General features: G+C 43.5%; 1 protein-coding gene across 2 annotated transcripts in view; it reads right to left on the bottom strand.

Moving 5' to 3' along the window:
- The window catches only part of adgrv1 (adhesion G protein-coupled receptor V1), a 203,650-nt gene that overhangs the window by 146,680 nt on the left and 37,787 nt on the right, over positions 1 to 19,183 (bottom strand). For both annotated transcript variants that reach the window (XM_015360604.2, XM_015360609.2), the window contains exons 10-23: positions 16,595 to 16,771; positions 15,642 to 15,865; positions 13,184 to 13,310; positions 12,792 to 12,977; positions 11,951 to 12,131; positions 11,204 to 11,367; positions 10,441 to 10,564; positions 9,452 to 9,715; positions 8,550 to 8,676; positions 7,280 to 7,497; positions 4,933 to 5,676; positions 3,682 to 4,055; positions 2,264 to 2,440; positions 41 to 221 (exon numbers count right to left, since the gene is read on the bottom strand). In XM_015360604.2, coding sequence (XP_015216090.2) covers positions 41 to 221; positions 2,264 to 2,440; positions 3,682 to 4,055; positions 4,933 to 5,676; positions 7,280 to 7,497; positions 8,550 to 8,676; positions 9,452 to 9,715; positions 10,441 to 10,564; positions 11,204 to 11,367; positions 11,951 to 12,131; positions 12,792 to 12,977; positions 13,184 to 13,310; positions 15,642 to 15,865; positions 16,595 to 16,771 — 3,268 coding nt within the window. The remainder of the gene's footprint in view (positions 1 to 40; positions 222 to 2,263; positions 2,441 to 3,681; positions 4,056 to 4,932; positions 5,677 to 7,279; positions 7,498 to 8,549; positions 8,677 to 9,451; positions 9,716 to 10,440; positions 10,565 to 11,203; positions 11,368 to 11,950; positions 12,132 to 12,791; positions 12,978 to 13,183; positions 13,311 to 15,641; positions 15,866 to 16,594; positions 16,772 to 19,183) is intronic.

The raw sequence follows: 19,183 nt of genomic DNA, 5'->3' as shown, positions 1-19,183 counted from the left end.
TTGTCATCATGAACTGCCGCCAGCTGCTGGCGCTGCTTACCGTAGGGGTGGTCGCTGGCTTTGATGGCGACCCTGGTAGCAGCGTTGCTGGGGTCAATGCTGGCTCCGCTGGTCGGGGTAGAGCCTCTCTTTCCATCCCCGGACTCCGCCGACACCAGAGTGACCCGGAAGTGCTCCTCCAACTCGGGAATGTCATCGTCCAGAGCAAGCAGGTTGAGGACCTGGAGAGAGAAGAGGACAGCAGTGGCTGTTTTTGTAATGTCCGTCAGGCAATAACTAATCACGATGAAAGTCTTTCATCATTCCCATGAGCCATGATGACGCCGATGTGGTCCCTGGCCCTTGGCATTTGCGCGATTTGCAGATAAAGTGCTTTGAGGAAGGACGGAGCGCTTTAAGGGAGTTAACTGGGCAGAACGGTGGGTGTGTCTTACCCACCAGATGGTGCCAGAAGCTAGTACAGATGAAAGATCAATAATTCACTCTTACAGGTATTCTGAGAGAGTAAGCACTTTGTATAAAAAAACATGCAACGTGCACGTAATAGAAATAGATGTTGGTGCTTTATTACTCGTAAATAAATTTACTGTTTTCGATACTTTTTATAAGTAAAATAAGTCCTTGAGGCAAACAGTAACTTCAAGTCAGGTCCGCCATTATGAAGGCTACCATGATGCCACATTATTGAAACCTGCTAAACGAATTGACCTTGCAGCTAATCGAATAGACCCTGTAGATCAGGAGCACAGCTCTCAGACTCGTCGCTGGATGGGGGTCATCTGTTCATCCCATCAGTCAAGGGCTACAGATTTATCGTTGAAACAGAAAGGCACAAGTACTGGGACAGTCGGTTCACCGCTGCAGACGGTGGGTTATAACACCTGCATGATGAAGTACTGGCCATAAAAAGAAGGTTTCAAACCTGAGTACTTTGTTTTCACTAGTGTCAGTTCATTTCTGTATTACTGTAACTCACGGGGGCAGACTTTACAAGCTCAACTCTTTTTTTTTTGCACAGACCATTAATATTCGTACAGGCCTGTGTGACTAGTGTAAGATTCAATATATCTTCAGAGGTTGTTTTTTACCGTAACAGCACTTCAGGCTTTCTCTCATGTAAAAGGCAGACCTAATGATCACATTTCTCAGCATGCGCTGTCTTTAGAAGTTTGTGTGGGGAGCTGCATCAGTGTACAACAAGTGGAGGCTAAGCCTATATTACACAAGCAGGACGTGGATATTTTATTAGTCTAACAATAATAAAATGTCCATACATTTATACAGCACTTTTTAATCCCCAAGGAAGTCTAATTGCTTCAGATATAGGCTATAACATTACAGGAAAAGGGAAAGGTTAATACACCTAAAGAAGGCTCAACAGCCAAATATTTGCCTTTTTCCTTCCCATTTTTCAGCGTGGAATAAGCCTTAATTTGTTCCTTTGCACTCTGACTCAGCTCCCCAGTCAGATAACTTTACAGTACTGGAGTGCAGCCCCCACCTGGGTGACACACCCCCACCTGGGTGACTGCCCAGCAGATCAGGGGAAGTAGGAAATTGCTTTACTATTTGAATGAAGGGGGACATTTAGGAAGGACAGCTTGTATAAAATTCGGAGTGGCATTTAGCCAAGACCCTGGGGTCTAGATTTTCGAATTTAGTCAGGATACTAATTAAGCAGCAATGTGGAGCCCTCCTCAGGTGTGTCAAGACAAGACATGGATACTTTGGTCTTCTAACAACAATAGTACTAGCATTTATTGTAGTTGCTACCCAGCATGTACTGCTTAGACCCTTCAAATACTGGGTGGGCCTCTATTGCACTCTTGAGAAGAAGTTTTTCACTCAGATTTCCCCAGAAAAATATTCTGCTGCCTAAATGAGTGCAAAGGTAAGAAAAGTCTTGTAAAAATTTTTTTTGTGGGACTGTTTCAGAATTTTTCATGACTGGATGAAAGCAGCACAACACTCACTTCAGAATGAAATCCTACACCTGTGCAAGTTCAAGGGCTGGTACCTGCTCGCCAATCAGCATATACAGGTGCTTGCAAATGCATGGAGGAGGGAACCTACTGATTGCACACAGTACTTCCCCCGTACACCTTTCAGAGCTTAGACCCGTGGCAGTATAAGCTGCCCCCATGCTTCCTTCTAAAATGGCTAATTGCAGAGCGTTGTAGTGCCTCAGTAAGAGAAGGAATCCCACACAGCTGCTGCGAAAGGCTCATCCATGATTGATGAGAGGCAGGTCTTTCCTGCGTACCTCCGACCGCTGCCCAGGCAGGAACGTGATCGAGCCGCTGGAGTTGGCAAAGTCCGCGGTGCTGAAAGAAGCGCCGCCGGCATCGGCCTGTGTGACGGTGTAGTTTACAAACACGTAGTCCAGGGCTCCTCTGGTACGCTCCACTACACAGGAGATGGTCGATCCTTCCTCTGATGACTGGTGATAAGAGGAAGAGAAAGGCCGGGGAGTCACTAGGCATTCACAGCCCTGAGGTCTCAGCAGGCCACAGCAAGCAGGGACAAACCCCTCCTGCTCATTGTGGAGCCTGCTTCGGCTCCACACATATACAGTACTGTATGTGAAATAACAGCAACACTAAGATGAAACCAAGAAATAATTGTAATTAGTTTGGAGACCTGGCTATGTAAAAGGGCACTAAGTAAACTTAACTTAAAGGGTAACTTAATAGGTGTTAAGTTTAAATATCTTATGCATTAGGGAGTGGTTTAAGTTTTCCTTTTGTTTATGAAAATGAAATGAATTGCCATGAGGGAAAATTTCATTCTAACCAACAGGAGATAAAAAAACAGTACACCAAAATGCAGACATGCACTACTCAGATATGCTCTACTTTTACATGTTAAGTATCTTGTGTTAGCAGCACTCTACTTATATTCTTTTGGTAAATGATCATTGCATTCACATTTTTTAAAAACTTTTCATTTTCCCTTGAGTTGATTTTTAAGCCGCATACTGAATTATTTAGTACATATTAAGAAGTGATTTGAAGAAAATATACAGGTCACACCCCACAGCACCCCTTCGTTAACATTTAAACATCGACTTTCTGGAGGAATGTCCTGAGCCCGGCTGCCATCTGTTGTGCTAATAGACTCAAGCCAGCAAAGATGCCACGAATGCAATCTCATCCCATGGAACAAAGCACCCCTGCTGCACCCAGGCATGAAACCCAATTAAATATATATGGAGACTCAGATACTATAATTTGGAGGTTAGATTACATCTATGCAAATCTATAAAAGAACAGTAACAACATGGAAAACTGTAAATGACTTTTGAATTATTTGCTATGTCTCAAAACTGAAGGCCTGAAAGGCTGCAATGTCCGCAGGCTTTTGTTTCACTGAGGGCCTCAGTTACTTAATGGATTTAATTGTCCGATTATTAGATACATTCAGGAATTATCTACCGTAACTAAGACATCATCTATATAGTGCAGGCGCTGTGCCTGATTCAGGACTGAATCAAGTGCACCTTTAAATGGAAAGGATCTTTAAAAGAAAAGTCTTTATTGTAGTACAGTTTGACCTGTTCAACAAACAATGAACTCAGGTTGGAGAAAAACTCAGAGGACCATTTAGTCGTCAATGGCTGGGGTCTGTAATTATTGGGCAAAGCGTGCAACTCTTTAATGGTGTACACTAAGTATGCCTTACATCAGGGATGCATGTTCCTGTGAAGCCAAACAGGCCATTGGCATTGTCGCTCTTCTGTATCCTCAGCTGGGCGGCGGTGCTCTGCTCAGGCAGCCTCGCTCCTCCGTGCACAGAGACCAGCCTCAGGGCGAAGAGCTCCTCCCCCTCCTCCTCCGTGTCATCCCGCACCTCCACAATGAAGGACTTGCGGCTCTCTCCCTGGCGGTACTGCAGGTAGCCCGAGACGTTGCGCAGATCGGCCTTGGCGGGCTGGCTGTGCAGCTCGTGGATCTCCGCGCGGCTCAGCCTGCTGGAGTACAGCCTCACGTCCTGCATGGCTCCCGTGTACCGATCCTCACCGCCTGCCCCCGCCCCGATCCACAGCGGCGCCGCCCCTGCAGCACAACAGGCACGTCAGCGCGGGACAGGAACACCCTGCAGACACCCCTACCCGGCATCACATTACTCACTTTCTTCTATAGCTCAGGACCAGGCTCATCTTTACAAATGGCAAAGCAGAAAATCGAGATCAGCCATTAGCAATGAGTGAAAGAAGTCATTTCCATCACCTGCATTTTTCTGACACTACATTATTTTCAGCGACATCGATTCTTTTGCTTTGACCATTTGCCTGTTGACCATTGTAGCTGCCTAACCCTACAAATGATCATACTGTTGACTGGTATCTTTAAAAAAAGACTCATGTTCAGCAGCATATAAACAATTACAAATGATTTCATTGTAAAGTGAGTTCAAGAAGATTCCAAAGTGGAAAAATTAAGCTTTGTAATACATTCCCGTAACTGCTTACTTTGACACATGATTAATGATGGTCACTAGAAAGAGACCACAAACACCTACTCCCATTTCCTCTGTGGGAATTGCTAAACAATGGGAAGGGCTTTGCCTTGGTTTTAATAACAATGAACGCCCTGTAAAGGTTTACGATCGACATACCGTGCTGAAAGGAGAAAGAGTTCCAAGCACAATTCCCCCTGCTGCTTTACAGACCACAAGGAACACTGTGCTTCCAGTGACTCAACTGAAATGGATGTTTGCAAGACACGCTTATTGTTAGGCCCAGTGACACACATTCTTTATGGCACACAAGACAGGAAGGTCAGGGATCTACATGGACCAGTTTCTCAGAATTCAGTTTGAAATGCCCTTTCTTCTGGTGTGATCCTAACAGCGCGAGACGGTCAATGGAGATTTGCAACCTGAAATGGAGACAAAAAAGCCGTGACAAAGCAAATTCTGCGACAGACCCACCATCAGCGATGGCTTCCCCCTTCAGACTTCGCAGTCCCCCGGGTACTGGGCTTCCATCCAGGTAGAACTCAATTATACCATCGTCAAGGGTGACGAGGACGTGCAGCCAGGTGTTCTCCTCCAGAAACCTGGCTGCTGTTGCTCTGGCCACTTGCGCCACACTGGATCCCAGGGGTGTGTAGTGAAGTGACAAGGTAACGTGAGACTCATTTGTCTGTGTCTTCACCCCGTAGTACACACTGCCATTCCCACTCTCCTTTGCAATGACGAAGCCATCGGTGTTGCGGGTGGGCATCAGCCAGGCCGAAAAGGTGAAATTGGCCAGGCTTCCATTCACGCTCAGCAGCTCACTGGGGTTGATACTCCCAAAGGCACCTGGGGACCCCGAAAAATACAGAGCGTCGGTTCCGGAGTGGTGCCGCCTCATGTGCGGCCTGAGCTCCACTGAACTGGGGAAGGACCCAGTCAAAATCAAATCTCTCATTGGCGGCAGACCGGCTCGGAAGGCGTCCGACAGTATTTCCCAGCCCACGCGGACGTCCCCGAAGGTGCCCTGCTGCCGCAGGACCGTGAAGCTGGTCACATCGGACAGGTCATCCTCCGAGAGGACGTCTTCGGCCACCTCCCGGTCCGCGGTGAGGGGGTCGATCACAAACACCCCGAATGGGTCATCGTTGAACGGAATGAGAACGGACGCGCTCAGGTTGACGTCGGCCAGCCTGCCGCCCTGTCCGGGATCGCCACCTACAGGGGGGGGGATAAGACAACAAGATTAAAAGGAGTGTTCTTCATTCCGAAGACATGTCCAACAGCATCGCAACAACTTTAGAAAATCAAACACTTCACGACAGAAAGATGGGCCACAGATGGGGTTTTGTTATAACGTGCCATCTGTGGGGACCACAAATGCAATAAGGAACATATTTAAATCTCTGCAGTGGAATATCACATACCTCATGTTTTCAATGCAAATAATTTCAGTGAAATATTGCACATGAAACCCAGAGGTTTACCTGAGATGACTGTAACTGCTGTCTGGTTATAATGCTAATGCTACAGTCAGGGATAGTGCTGGGCAATTTGAAATACAATGGCTGTGAAGGAAAGAATTCATGCTCATGTCCAAAATGAAATAAGGTTTCAAGACAGAACTCACTGCCTAACTGCAAGTGCCACACAAGCTAACACACATACTGTAATCTCTCCTGCAGATGTGGAACCGTAAACTTCATCAGCTTCAATTCAAGCAAAGGTTCTGTGGAATGGATATTTACTGCACAATTTCTCTTTCCATTATATTTATTCTTTTACTTTGTTTCTCAATTCTTATGTATCTTTAAAAGTGCAAACAAACTCACAATGTCTCTTCGGAATACAAAGCCAACACCAATAAACAGCAGGTGACTACTCTAGAGTAATTAATGGTATTGCAATGTAATTGATAGGCTCTAACCTACGTTCTAATGGAACGAGCTGTATTTAGTCCCTGGAGTCTACGTTACAGTACAGAATTTCCCCTAGAAATAGAATCTGTATAATTTATTCAATGCAGATAACTTAATGCATAAAGAAATCATGAATCCAACTATAAATATAAAAAAGTTCAAAGAATTAAAAAAAAGTTCTAACAGCAATATAAAGTAAATAAAGCATGAATGTTAAGAATTTTATGCAATATATCTGTAATTGAGCAACTCTGTTTGGTTAAAGAACCAGAAACCGATGTGATGACATGCCCACACAGTGCTGGGGCCCTGAACTCAGTTCCTAGGGTGCCAGGAACTCTGTGGAGTTATACTTGCTCCCTATGGGCTGCTTCAAGGTGTTCATGTTTTCTCCCACAGTCCAAAGACAAAAACTGGTGTGTCTCTGTCTCTGCGTGTCTCTGCGTGTCTCTGCGTGTCTCTGCGTGTCTCTGCGTCTCTGTGAGTGTCCTGCGATGGATTGGCATCCCGTCCAGGGTGTACCCTGCCTTGTGACCCTGTACTAGATAAAGCAGCTAGAAGATGGATGGATGGATGAATTACTGTACATATACCTGTACATCGATTTAATTACAGCAGTGAAGTTCCCTTTAAACCACCTATTTTCCATAAGGCCTTATATTTACTAAACATGTTTTTTCTAACCACTTAAAAATACAACTCAATGGTTTTCTAGGGCCCCCTTTTAAAGTGCAAGGATCCAAATATGTACTTCTCCACAACACTATCGGATGGCGTCCTACAATGACCCTTAATGTTAATATGAAACCATGGGTGACACAGTAGATAACCCTGCATTATCACATACAATATGCCTGACAAAGCAATGCCAGAAACCACTGCTGGTCCTATGAAAATGTTACCTGAAACATTGATGAGTCTCAGATTATAGACCTCGTTGAACTCTGGGATTTGGTCAGGAATAGCTTGCAGAGTGATAGGCTTGGTCCGGTCTCCAGTTGAGAAAACAATAGTCCCTGAGGTGTTAGAAAACTCTTGCCCTGCCTCCAAGGCTGTGTCATTTACAAACAGCTGCCAGAAGACAGTGACCATTCCAAATGGACCCCTGTCTCTCAAAACACTGAAGAAAGAAATTGCCAACATATTGTTAATTACAAACGAACCTTTGAGGAAAACACAAATGCCATTAAACAAACAAGAGCCACCAGCGATTGTTCATTTCTAAACTCTGTGCTTTTAATGTGTCTCTTACAACACTGACTTTGTTCTTGGATCTAGAATTTAATTGAATCTGTCACAACATTAACTGCAGTAGCCTGGTTTGGTGACCTTAATACAGGTCACTAATAAAAACAGACTGAGCAGCATTGTGAAGACAGCCAGCAAAATTATTGGTGCACAATATCCATGTTAAGCAAATAATGCAGAAGGCCAATATAATCAATGGCTGTCATGACCAACCCATGCACAGTGAATTTAAACTCCTTCCATCTGGGCTGTGATTTAGACTACCCAGATTCAATTGCAATAGAATTATGTTGTCTTTTATCCCTACAGCTATCAACTTGCTTAATTTGAAGAACTAGATTATGTTTTATTTTATTTATATATTTTTTCATTCTCATCATACACATACTGTATGTCTCTCATTTGTTAATGGACTCATGTTAGGTTAAATATATTTTGTATTGTGTTATGTCTTGCAATTAAACATACTATAGGGGCAATGGGTATTACAAATACGCAGTATTTGTTTAAACATCAAAATGTACCAGTAATGTAACCAATGAGAAGACATTTCACAGCTCCTGAGACATCTATGACAGATGCTGCACAACTTGTCTATGTAGTAAGTACACAATGGGCTTTGTCTATGCCCCACCAGGAATCAATTTCATAGAAAAACAAATCTGGAACAAAATCTGTTATGTTATTAAAGGAGTTGCAATTAAGAGCAAACTTCGGGGTACATTTTGTCTCTCCTAGTGGATAAAAAATTCCAAAACTATGTGAAATGGAAAAAAATATATGAAGTAATCTGGCCCTCCTTTGTAATCTCTTGCATGTACTTTCACAGTTAAATCAAATTGTGCTCTCAGAAAAAGTTTAGCACATTGCCCTCTAGAGAGCTGCATCCGATTATGAGATTTAACAGGATCATAAAACGCTTACTTAAAGTTATTTGATTGGCCCTCCTGCACAATCTTCCCAACAGGCTCCAAGGAGAAGATACCATTGGCGTCGTCACTGGCCTCAATCACCACTGTGGCCGTGTCAGTACCATAGACCACAGTATCACCTGCAACAGAAAATCAGTGTAGCGTCAAGGAAAACTCCATTATTCCATTCGACTGCTGTGATCTGCATGATTCTGCCTACATCCATAAAGCACTGATCTACAGAATGTTTTTTACAGAAATTAGCAACCCCTTTTGTGAGCCACTTTTGTTATTTCAAATATCCTGGCCATGCACACTTAATTAAACCTTGAATGGGTTTGTTTTTTATTGTTTTCAGTTTCAAAGGTTTTGTTTCTTGTGTTAGGAAATACTCTGAGGAATCTGGTCTTAAAATGTAGTTAAGAACTGCCTGCTTTCATCTGCATTCCTATTATACAATGCCAGGCTTTATGAAACCGCTTTTCATAGTCATGAGATCCAATGAGTCCAAAATTCTACTTTTAATGTTGACTCACGTCTTGTTTTCACAAAAACAGGGAAAAATATGTTAGCAGCTAAAGTTGCATTAGTTTAAAACCTAATAATGGAAACAAAACGAAACCTAAGTTCCATTCTGATACTTTCTAAAAAAGAAATGGTAGTAAAATAAAGGTTATAAGATTTAGCAATTACAGAATTCTTAGAAATTGAAAACATTTCATCATAAGATCCAGATGTAACTCAAACTTAAAGTAAAAAAAGTCTTGACAAATTCACATGCGGCTGAGGAATATCAGCATAATGAGTGAAAGAGATCCAAGCCTCTGTCATCCTTATTTCTATTTGGTCTGAAGTCGTACAAGAGCTGATGAATGATTTGTAAACAAAGGGTTTTGTAAAGCTACTGAGTCGCACCTGTGGCATTGTAGAGAACGATGTGAAAAGGTTCATCGGCTTCGGGTTCGTCATCATCAGGGATGGCCACAGAGATGTTCTTTGCCCACTCCCCCAGTCCAAAGACCAGGACGCCGCCGCTGCTGCCATTGAGCAAGAAGTCACCAGGAGAGGCGTTGCCGCCAGCCTCCCGGTACATCACCGTGGCAACGAAGTCCGCTGAGCCGTTCCTCAGAACCGTTAAGGTGACCGCCTGTCCCTCCTGCACCCTGACAACCACAGGGTCTGGGGGAAAACATGATCATGCATCCATTTCCAGAATGAGCATCATCCTGCAGAGCTCGATGTCTTAATTCGGGGGGGAACCTACGGTATGACAATCTCAGGAAACTCTTTAATTTTGCATGGCCTGTCAGCACAAGCAGTCTTGTCACTCTAAACCCTTTAAGTGCATTGTCTAAAGCTCATAGCTGAACGTTGTGCTGCTGCTCCGTCTTTTGGAAAGAGAAATGTAAGAATAACATTTAGGATTTACCTTACTGGAACACATAGTTCTGCCAGATTATACATGATTTCAAAAGCAGCTTTGAATTCCATCAAATTTTAATAAAAGTCCTATTTAGTATGGCTTTAGTAAGCAAAAATGTATTGATGGTGCTTTGACAGTATTAGTTTTGTAACCTTTCAGTATTTGAGGCTATGTGATGCAGGGCTCAAGCTCTTCTGCTAAAGTATTTTCACTGAGCTTCATTTTGCACCGGCAAAACCACTTCAAAACCACGTCAAGGACAACTTTATTGTTGAAGTCCATTGCTCTTGAAGGCAGAAATAAAGCTGGTCTTCTTCATTAAACAATTCAAAAGCCATCTAGCCTCACTTTACAGGTTAGTTAAGGACAAGAGAATCTGGTTAACAGGCATTTCTTGAAAAAGGCTTTTTGAGGAGGGTGAATTATAAAATTCAATACTCTGAGCAGCCTTACGTGGAGATAAAGTCTTGAGACAACTTACCTGCAAAGTAAATAGGATCATCATTTTTTCTAATCTTCAGGGTTACATTCAGTACATTCCCTAATCTTGCACCTCCTGTGACATTTAATAGCATGACAGTGAAATCTTCTAGCTCTTCCGGAACCTTTTGTGGAGATAAGAGACTTTTAAAATCACAAAGATGTGACCTCTTCAGGCTCATTGGTAAGTTTAGCCAGTCACACAATTTTTTTCACACAAAAAAATTTCATTTGCTTTAAACGGTTTATAACTAGAAAGTTCAAAGTTTCTTAGACATTATTGTAAGATTTATATTTTATTGCAGTATATCAAGATACTATTTTCCTTGTATATAAGATACTATTACCTTATATATTATAGTACTACCTTATTACCTTCATATATATTATGGTAACCTGGTTCAGTTACATTGATTCTGTGTCAGTATGAACCCTTTAACCATCTTTCAGGCACACATACTTTATGGACAACAAAACATTTACAGACTCCAGTTTTCTGACACTTCCAAGAATATGACCTGAAAACATGAAAATCACACCCTGTCTCAAACTACCAACAGCTACCTAGTTAACTAGAAAACCCAGATGGGTAGTGGAGCTTGATCCATTTCATTTCAATGAACCTACAATAAGCACTGTGATACCAAGCTCACTGAAACCCATATGAAACTGTTGCATGCGATGAAGAGCTGTGTTCACTCAACAGCACATTCAACTTGAGATGCACTTTACTAAGGCAGTGTGATAGACAGTGATAATGTTACCTCATCTGGGAGGGACGTGAGCGTGAGGTTTTTGGAAAATTCAGTCTCTGCGAAGACGACAGTGCCTTGTACTGGAAAGACATCTCCAGTAAAGGCTGGGTTTAAGGTCCAAGAAACAGACACCTCTCCAAAGGTCCCCCTGTTCCTCATGATCGTGTAAGTCGCTGTAAAAGCGGAGATAACGTAATCACACAGAAACAAACACATCCAAAAAGCACTCTGTAATAAGACAATCAATGAACAAGCAAAAAAAAATAGGTAGAATTGGAAACATTTAAAATATTAAGCTTTGTCCAGCATTGCACTCAATAAATCAGTCAATCAATTCAGTTCTTGATTTCTTAATTATATAGCACATTTCACCCCAAAGGACCTCCAAGTGCTTTGAATATACTGTAGGAGACACTAGTGACGCACGGAAGATATTGTGTACCAGCAGCCCCACTGCACAGCCGCTCCGATAGAGAAGTGAGAAGAAACCGTGTCTCCAATCAAACTGAGGAGAACTTTAGATCAAGTCAGCGTGTACCTGTCAAGGGTGGGGGAAAAAAAAAACTGAGAGAAGGAACATCTCTTTTTATATCCGTTTAGAATCTCTTATTAATGTGTTCGCCAGCTGATCCTGTCCATATCCAGCTTTATTGTCGTACAGCTTCATGCAATCAGTAGAGTAACTGGATAAAAACAAGACTGAGGTTAAGGACTGGGTGTGCCCTGCGGTGGCCCTGGCGAGTTTTGCCCACTCACCAGAGTACATCTCGGAGCCCTTGCTTTCATTGAGGACGCCCAGCGCCCCGGGCGGGTGGAACTCTATCACCCCGTAGGGATCGTCGTTTTTCCGGATGGTGACGTTCACCTCCCTGGCGGCACCCAGCTGGATGACGGGCGTGCTGTGGCTGCTGAGCACCACGGAAAACGTCTCGTCCAGCTGAAAACCAGTTCATGGGACGTGTGAGAGAGCGCGGGGGGAGGAGCCCCACCTGGGCGGCAAGAGGGAGCCCCGCGGGACTCGTGAGCATCTCCGCTGTGCCGGTGTGACCGCTGGGCCTGGAGGGCCGAGGAATTCAGATCCTGAACAGCTGACCAGGCACTCAGTTACGCTGCCCTGGCTAGACTGCAGAGCAGAAAACGAATCCACTGTCCTGCATCTCAAGATGTCTGTCGAGATGATGCTTAATAAATGCTTGTTTGTACAATGAAATCTAGTCCTTCTGCATACTGAGTACAATAGCCTGTAGCAGAGAGTTTGTAAGCCACTCGGTCTGAGTAACATTTATGGGTCATGTCATGTGCATCACGCTGTCTACCGTTTCTAAGTGTTGGCAGAGCACTGTCAAATTCTGCTGTGTATTGGTCAAGGCAATACATTGCAGTTAAACCTGCATGTCTGCTGGAAGGGAAGAAGGGATCAATATAAAAAACAACAACAAATTATTGATGTTTTTCAGATTGTAGCAAAGCACCATTCGACACTGTAGACATACATTGCAAAGCATACAAATAAATCAGAATTTCATGGCTTTATAGGTTTGCGCAGGCTATTATACTGAGCTGAACCGGTAGGAACTGAAGGTGGTCAATGATGTACCTCTGGGATCCCGTCTGGTCTAGCCAGGAGTGCCACTACGACCTCTCTCTCTCCTGGATTGAACTCTAAGATGCCTGTGGCGCCATAGAACTCATAGGTGTTGCTGGGCATCACTTCATAACGGATCAGCTGTTTCAGCAGCAAGCCTTGGGTTCGAATCACTCTCAGCTCCACTGCTTCTCCTTCCTAATAAAAACATCCATAATTAATCAACCACTCTGCTTATTGGCTGGAGTTCAGGCAGCCTGAGAAGGATTCCTGTCTGAGTCTATCTGAGATTCTCTTAACTCTTCAGTTAATGAAAACAGCTGGAAAGGCATATCAAATGATAAAGAAATCCACGTCATACATTTATTAATTAAAAGCTCTTACTGAAAAAAGCATAGGCTTACACTAATAAACCATGGTCCTCTTGAACGAGGGGAAAATTCGAACACTCCACCCGGACTGTCATTTTCAATGATGACAATCTCCCTGCTGGTGAATCCTGGTTTAAGAATCTGGTTCTCCACATTAGTCCTATGAAAAAATTCAAAGGAAGATAAAAGCAAATATTAAAAATGTACAACTTCCCCTTTTGTGTCCTGGTTTTCCACTTTAAGAGGCTGTAGTCTACCTGTTGTAAAGACTCAGGTTTTCACGACCTTGACTTTACTACGGCGACATTAGCTATTTCATCTGGCCTGCCTTGCTCATTTGGTTTCCAGCAGTTTACTGAATCAAGGATCTCGCGCAGCTAGTTATTGAAGATACTGTAGATACTGTATGTTTCACCAGCATCACTGATCAGTTTGGCCCAGACCAATAGAATACTTTGTATGTACTTCCCACTTTCTGTCCTAAACATGCTCTCCCTCCTGGTTTCTGCTCTAGTCCTGGAGACCCTGTTTCAGTTTGTCCCGTGGCAGACTTTTTAATTAAAGAAAAATCTAAACGGGGACTTTTATCGGCGTTCCAGAAGGAAAACACTTCCTACCGCGTCTTATAACATGTCCAATAAATCTACATATGTGGGTTACTGATAGTGCAAATCGCTGTGTAAATATCTACATCTGCAAACTGCAAAGCACGTAGGCCTGAAGTAAAAAAAAAAAATGAAAGACACAAAAACTATAAAGGTTCCCTGTGATCTTCAAAGACTCGTGAGCGACGGGCAGTGAGGGAGAGTGCCCAGGCAGCAGGAGAGCCTGGGTGGCTGGCAGCTGTGCTGAGTTTTTCAGGCAGGGGAAAGAGGGAGTCAGTAGAGACTGGAGCTGCCCAGGGGTGAGCGGGAGGGGGGGTTGGGACACAGGGAAAAAGTTCCACGTAATTGGTAAATGAAAAAACAAAGCGCGAGATGGAGAAAATCATTGCAAACAACATGCTTTCAGTACACTCGCTGCATGCATACAAACAGCAGCGCCTATAGAGAAAGGCATAAAGCCTGGTACTAAATTAGGTGCAAGACATAAAGAGCACCCCCCCCCCCACCATCTTTACATGCACACTCACACACACAAATAACCCCCCCACACACACACCCCTGCCCCCCATCACCACCGCCACCCCCAATCCACCATCCTCAAAGCAGACCCTTCTCAGACAAAGTACTGATTCACGGCACACAAAGGCCAGCCTTCCTCCACTTACCCAAAGTACACTACAAACCTCGCCGTTTCCACCCTGCAGGCACAGAGTGGGAGGGTATGAGACCGCCATTCCCTTCAGTGTTCATGAATAACAAAATAGCTTTGAAGAAAGGAAGGACTAAGAAAGGCAGACCCCCTTCTTTTTCCCCTCCTCCTCTCCCCACCGTTACTGGCACTCACTTCATGGGGGTCCCAGGGGCTGAGTTCTGTCCTGTTGACAAACGCGAGCAGGAGGTTCGCCCGTTCCCACTTGTGAGAGGTGACCCCATGACCAATCAGTCTGTCAAGGCCTATTCACAGCCCTGGGCTGTGATGGAGATGACTGTCAAGGGCCGCACTCACACACACCCCGGACTCTCAGGGAGCAGCTGAGCAAACGCAGTTCAGGAGTACAGTATGTGGAATACGCCAAACTGGATTGCTTAACTTGCTTAATTAGCGGTGTGGCAGCAAAAATTTCAGAAACAAAAAAGAAGTATCCTATTTTAGGCAGTGCGTATTTAAACACAGTTACTTGTTGGTTCAGATTTGATGTCTTTTTCCATCATAGTAATCTATTAGCATTGTATAAGCAGCACCAAGAGCAGGGGAACCTACAATGTAGGCCTTAATAACTGCCGGTGTAAATGGGTAAAAAAGTCTGTGTTTTAACGGCCCGTGAAAGGTACAAATTTCACAAGAAGTGAAAGAGACTAAGTCTCTGTGACTGTTCGAGACTTAAACAACAAAGCAGATCTCTGTCCTCTGACTTTGATTCGTACAGGGGATGAGGCTTAGCCTAACTGTGGTTTTCCCCCCAGACTGCTTTCGGTTGCTGGTGATTCTGTCCCATATCCAGAAACCTGCTCCCTAGTGGAGCCCCATTCACTCACAACATAGCGAACACAGATGGAAAGTCTACAAGGCTGCACGGTCCTCTAATATTGGCTAATAGCCAACTGAGTCAGTACAGAGTCGTAGTCTATTGAAAACCCACAGGCTGACAACAGTTAAAAGTCTCCATGTTGTGCCCCTGTAACACACTAGGATGTACTGTACCACGGGCTCACACTAGTAAAATTATTAACCATAACAAGTCTTTATCAATATTAAGTAGTGTAAAAATGCAAATAATATGAAGGGTATGCACAACAGTGAACGGACATACAGAGGTGAGATGAGATGAGCATTTCTTTTGAATACATAAAAAAAAATGTAATTTAAGAAACAGCACAGTTTGTACCTGTCTAACGAAATGATGACCGTCTCGTTAAGTTCAGGAATGCTGTCTGCTTTGATGGTGATGTTGATGGAGGAATCGCTCTGTCCCGACAGGAATGTCACAGAGCCACTGAAAGGTCCCATGTCATCAGGGGTCACGTCCCTCTGATTGAGACCAGTGGGTTTGAGGCTCCAAAACACAACCGCCTGGCCATCGGTCCCATCACGGCGCAGGGCAAGAGATATCTACAGTAGCACATCAGGACAAGAAGACTCATTGCTCTGTGTGGCGGATAAGGGCCATTCAGGGCCACAGGTGGACAACCGCTGCTCTAATGCAAATCCTCACTGGAGCGTGTGATTTGGAAGCTACATCCTCATTAGAAGGCAGGATTTCAGTGTCCAGTAATGTGTAAGAGGGCGCGGCGGCACTGAGCATGTTACAGACGTAACATTACTGATATAAACTCAGTGCAGAATTCTCCCGTGGCAGAGGAACAATAATGGGTCACTGTGGAATCTGCAGCTGAGTGGCACTGTGTGGTCCTGGGCCCACTGGTGACCTGCTCAGAGGAGATCACCTCTGTCTAGGGAGCTCGCTCTGAGCCTGCAAGCAGTTACAGATGAACCTACCGTCTCATGTCTGGTTGATTCTGGTTGACACTGCTTTACTCTGTATTAACCAGCACATCCGGAAAACAGCTTCTACATTAAATCTTCATCCAAAGCTCATCTTGAGCAGAAATCTAGAGAAATATCTGGCCTTCTTAGAAAATGGACAGAGTAACTGTGATTTTTCACAACTGATACACGGTTTTTGATATTTTTTTGATATTTTTTATGTTTTGATACTCTTGATATTTTAATTGTAAGGGAAAAAGTTAAGTTGCACATATACAGTTTAACAAACAAAGAATTGGTTGGTGAGCTTACGTACTGTAAACTGAAGTGTCAGAGCCTGGGGAAAAGCCTTACCAGACTCCTGTTGACGTTCTCCGGCTCGTACACAGCCAGGGTTTGGTTGCTGGTGAAACCAATCTCTCCATTGGCGATGTCCGGGCTGACTAGCAGAGAAATATTGAGGTCCCCCCCCAGCCTGGGACTCACTGAGGGGATGGGAGGGACGATACTGACCAGCTCCACACTGTCCAGCTGAAACAGCAATGTTTGACAGTGGCTAAAGCCCAAACACATCTAGGACTGCAGCAATACCAAGCGTTTCCATGGAGATGAGAATATTGTGCTCATTGCAAGAAAAAAAGAGTGATATATTACAGACCAAAAATTGCTCACTTTCTGCTAAAAAGTGAGATTCCCAACATTCAGGACGGACTTTGATTTGCAGTTTCATTGTTTAAAGTTAAAATAAGACTATTTTTTTAAATTAAAAAAGTGTCAGGATGACAAATACAACAAAGCATCGATGACATGTCTAAAAGAAAGCTTTGGTTCTTTTAGAAAAGCAGCCATTATATCCAGAATCACTCCCAGGTCTGACTCTGCTCTCTGATGCCGATGGACAGCTAAGAGTCCAGATGGAGTATTTCAAATCAAACCTCAGGGTAAATTTCAGTCTGCAATTGGTTTGCTTCTACAAACACTGAGCATGAAAAGAAACCCACTTATTACTGCAACAAACTCAAAGAAAAAGTTAAATTCTGCCAAAATGATTTTTGGCAGATTCTGCCAAAATTGTAGAAATGTTTTATTGATCAGACTTCACAGAAATGTATTAAACTGTCTAACAGTTGGCATCAGCAAGGGTCGGTGTAAAACATCAGTGTAAAAGAGTAGTGGAAGGTTAAACGGTAACATTTGTATCCTAAACCAGGGTATGAATGGAGTCTAATAATTTGTGGCCTATTAACTATTTTAAAAGCTTTAATTTATTTTAAAGAAATCCATCAGTGAGATGGCTCAATTTTGAGACAATGTTCTATATAAGTCAGCTATTTGAAGGTGGGTTTAGAAGTTACTTATTCAAATGTACAAAAGGCAAATTTGCTGGGCTGTCTTTTCAATGCTACTGACACAGGCTGAGAGAAAATGGAAGAGACGCCCACTTTCCCTCTGGAGGTCCAGACTTACAGGGAAAAATATTTCATAAAAAAAGAAAGGAGAGAACTGGGGAAAAGAACAAATGTGAAAAATCCAGAGATGGTATTTTCACACCTATAGCTATTATCATTAAAAAAAGTTTAACTTTTTAAATAGAGTTTCACATTAATCATCCATCATATCACATTGGCGCAGTAGTGCTATCTTGCAGCACCAGGACCCTGGGTTCAAGCCCTGTGTCTGTGTGGGTTTCCTCTGGGTGCTCTAGTTTCTTCCCACAGTCCAAAGACGTACTGGTAGGTTAACTGGCTTCTGTACAATTGGCCCTGGTGTGAGCGTGAGCACGTTAGTGCCCTGTCTGTGGTGGACTGACGTCCTGTCCGGGGTGTATCCTGCTTTGTGCCCAGTGCTTGCTGGGATAGGCTCTGGCTAACCCGCCACGCTGTACTCGATGAAGTGGGTGGAAAATGCATGAATGGAAGCGTTATAAGTTCCGCTTTTATTCCTTTCCAATGTCTGGGTGACATGATTGATTTGTCCTTTAAAGAAAGGTAAGACCAAGGGAAGAGTACTTTATGTTCCTTTTGACAGGAATGTAATTGTTGCAAAATCTGACAGCCAGCTCCTCTCTTTGCAGACATATGTTTAAAATCTTACAAAGGCTAGTGGATTAACTTTAGTGAGTATATAAAGTTCAAAAATGAATTCCCTATTAAACGTCTTAATGAACACATACAGTACTAGCAAGCTGACCAAAGAAAAATACATTGAGCTTGGGGAACGAGCTAGGGAAACATGCTTAAAATCAACTTAATGAGCTTAGACAAGCACAACATTAATTTCGTAATCTCCACTAGTGCTTGATTCCAAAACATTTTCCCTAACTCCATTTTATTTGCATTTTATATCATACAAAGTGGCCTCCATAAAAATGACTCCGCTTCAAAGATCTCCCTTTCTTAAAGCCCTCTCCTTTTAAACATTCCTCTCTAGGCCGCTAACATCAGTGCAGGACCAATTAGTTCTTAACGAGGGCTTTTATATTCTGTTACTTTGTTAGTGTCGCCTGATAGAGGCTGTTTGTTTATATACCTCAACAAAAGCAGGGGCAGCTCGCCAGCAGGGCGCATGGAGGCTCTTATTTCAGGCTGCATCTTTAAAAAATCCTGACTTTCCCGATACTCTCAAAGGCCAAGCAATTCATGCTGAGAGATGTAAAGTACGTATGCAGCAAAGTACATAAATTCCAACTCGCCTGATTATTTTTGTAACCGACAGGTTTGTCACAACCTCTTGATAAACCAAGAATATTGAACCAAAACGTCAGTGTTTCTGTGCTGGGTGGGTGTGTGCATCCAAAAGCAACTCTGGGGACTCTGCTCAGCACAATCAACAAACAAGGCCAGCAAGCAGCAGAACCTGTCAGGCGCAGAAGGACATCAGACGGGATAGGCCATCTGAACCCTGTCTCTCTATAGTCAGAACTGACTGTACTGGGAGCAAACC

Source organism: Lepisosteus oculatus, chromosome 3 (genome assembly GCF_040954835.1).
Source record: "Lepisosteus oculatus isolate fLepOcu1 chromosome 3, fLepOcu1.hap2, whole genome shotgun sequence".
Lineage (NCBI taxonomy): Eukaryota > Metazoa > Chordata > Actinopteri > Semionotiformes > Lepisosteidae > Lepisosteus > Lepisosteus oculatus.
This window is presented reverse-complemented; position numbering and strand designations above follow the sequence as displayed.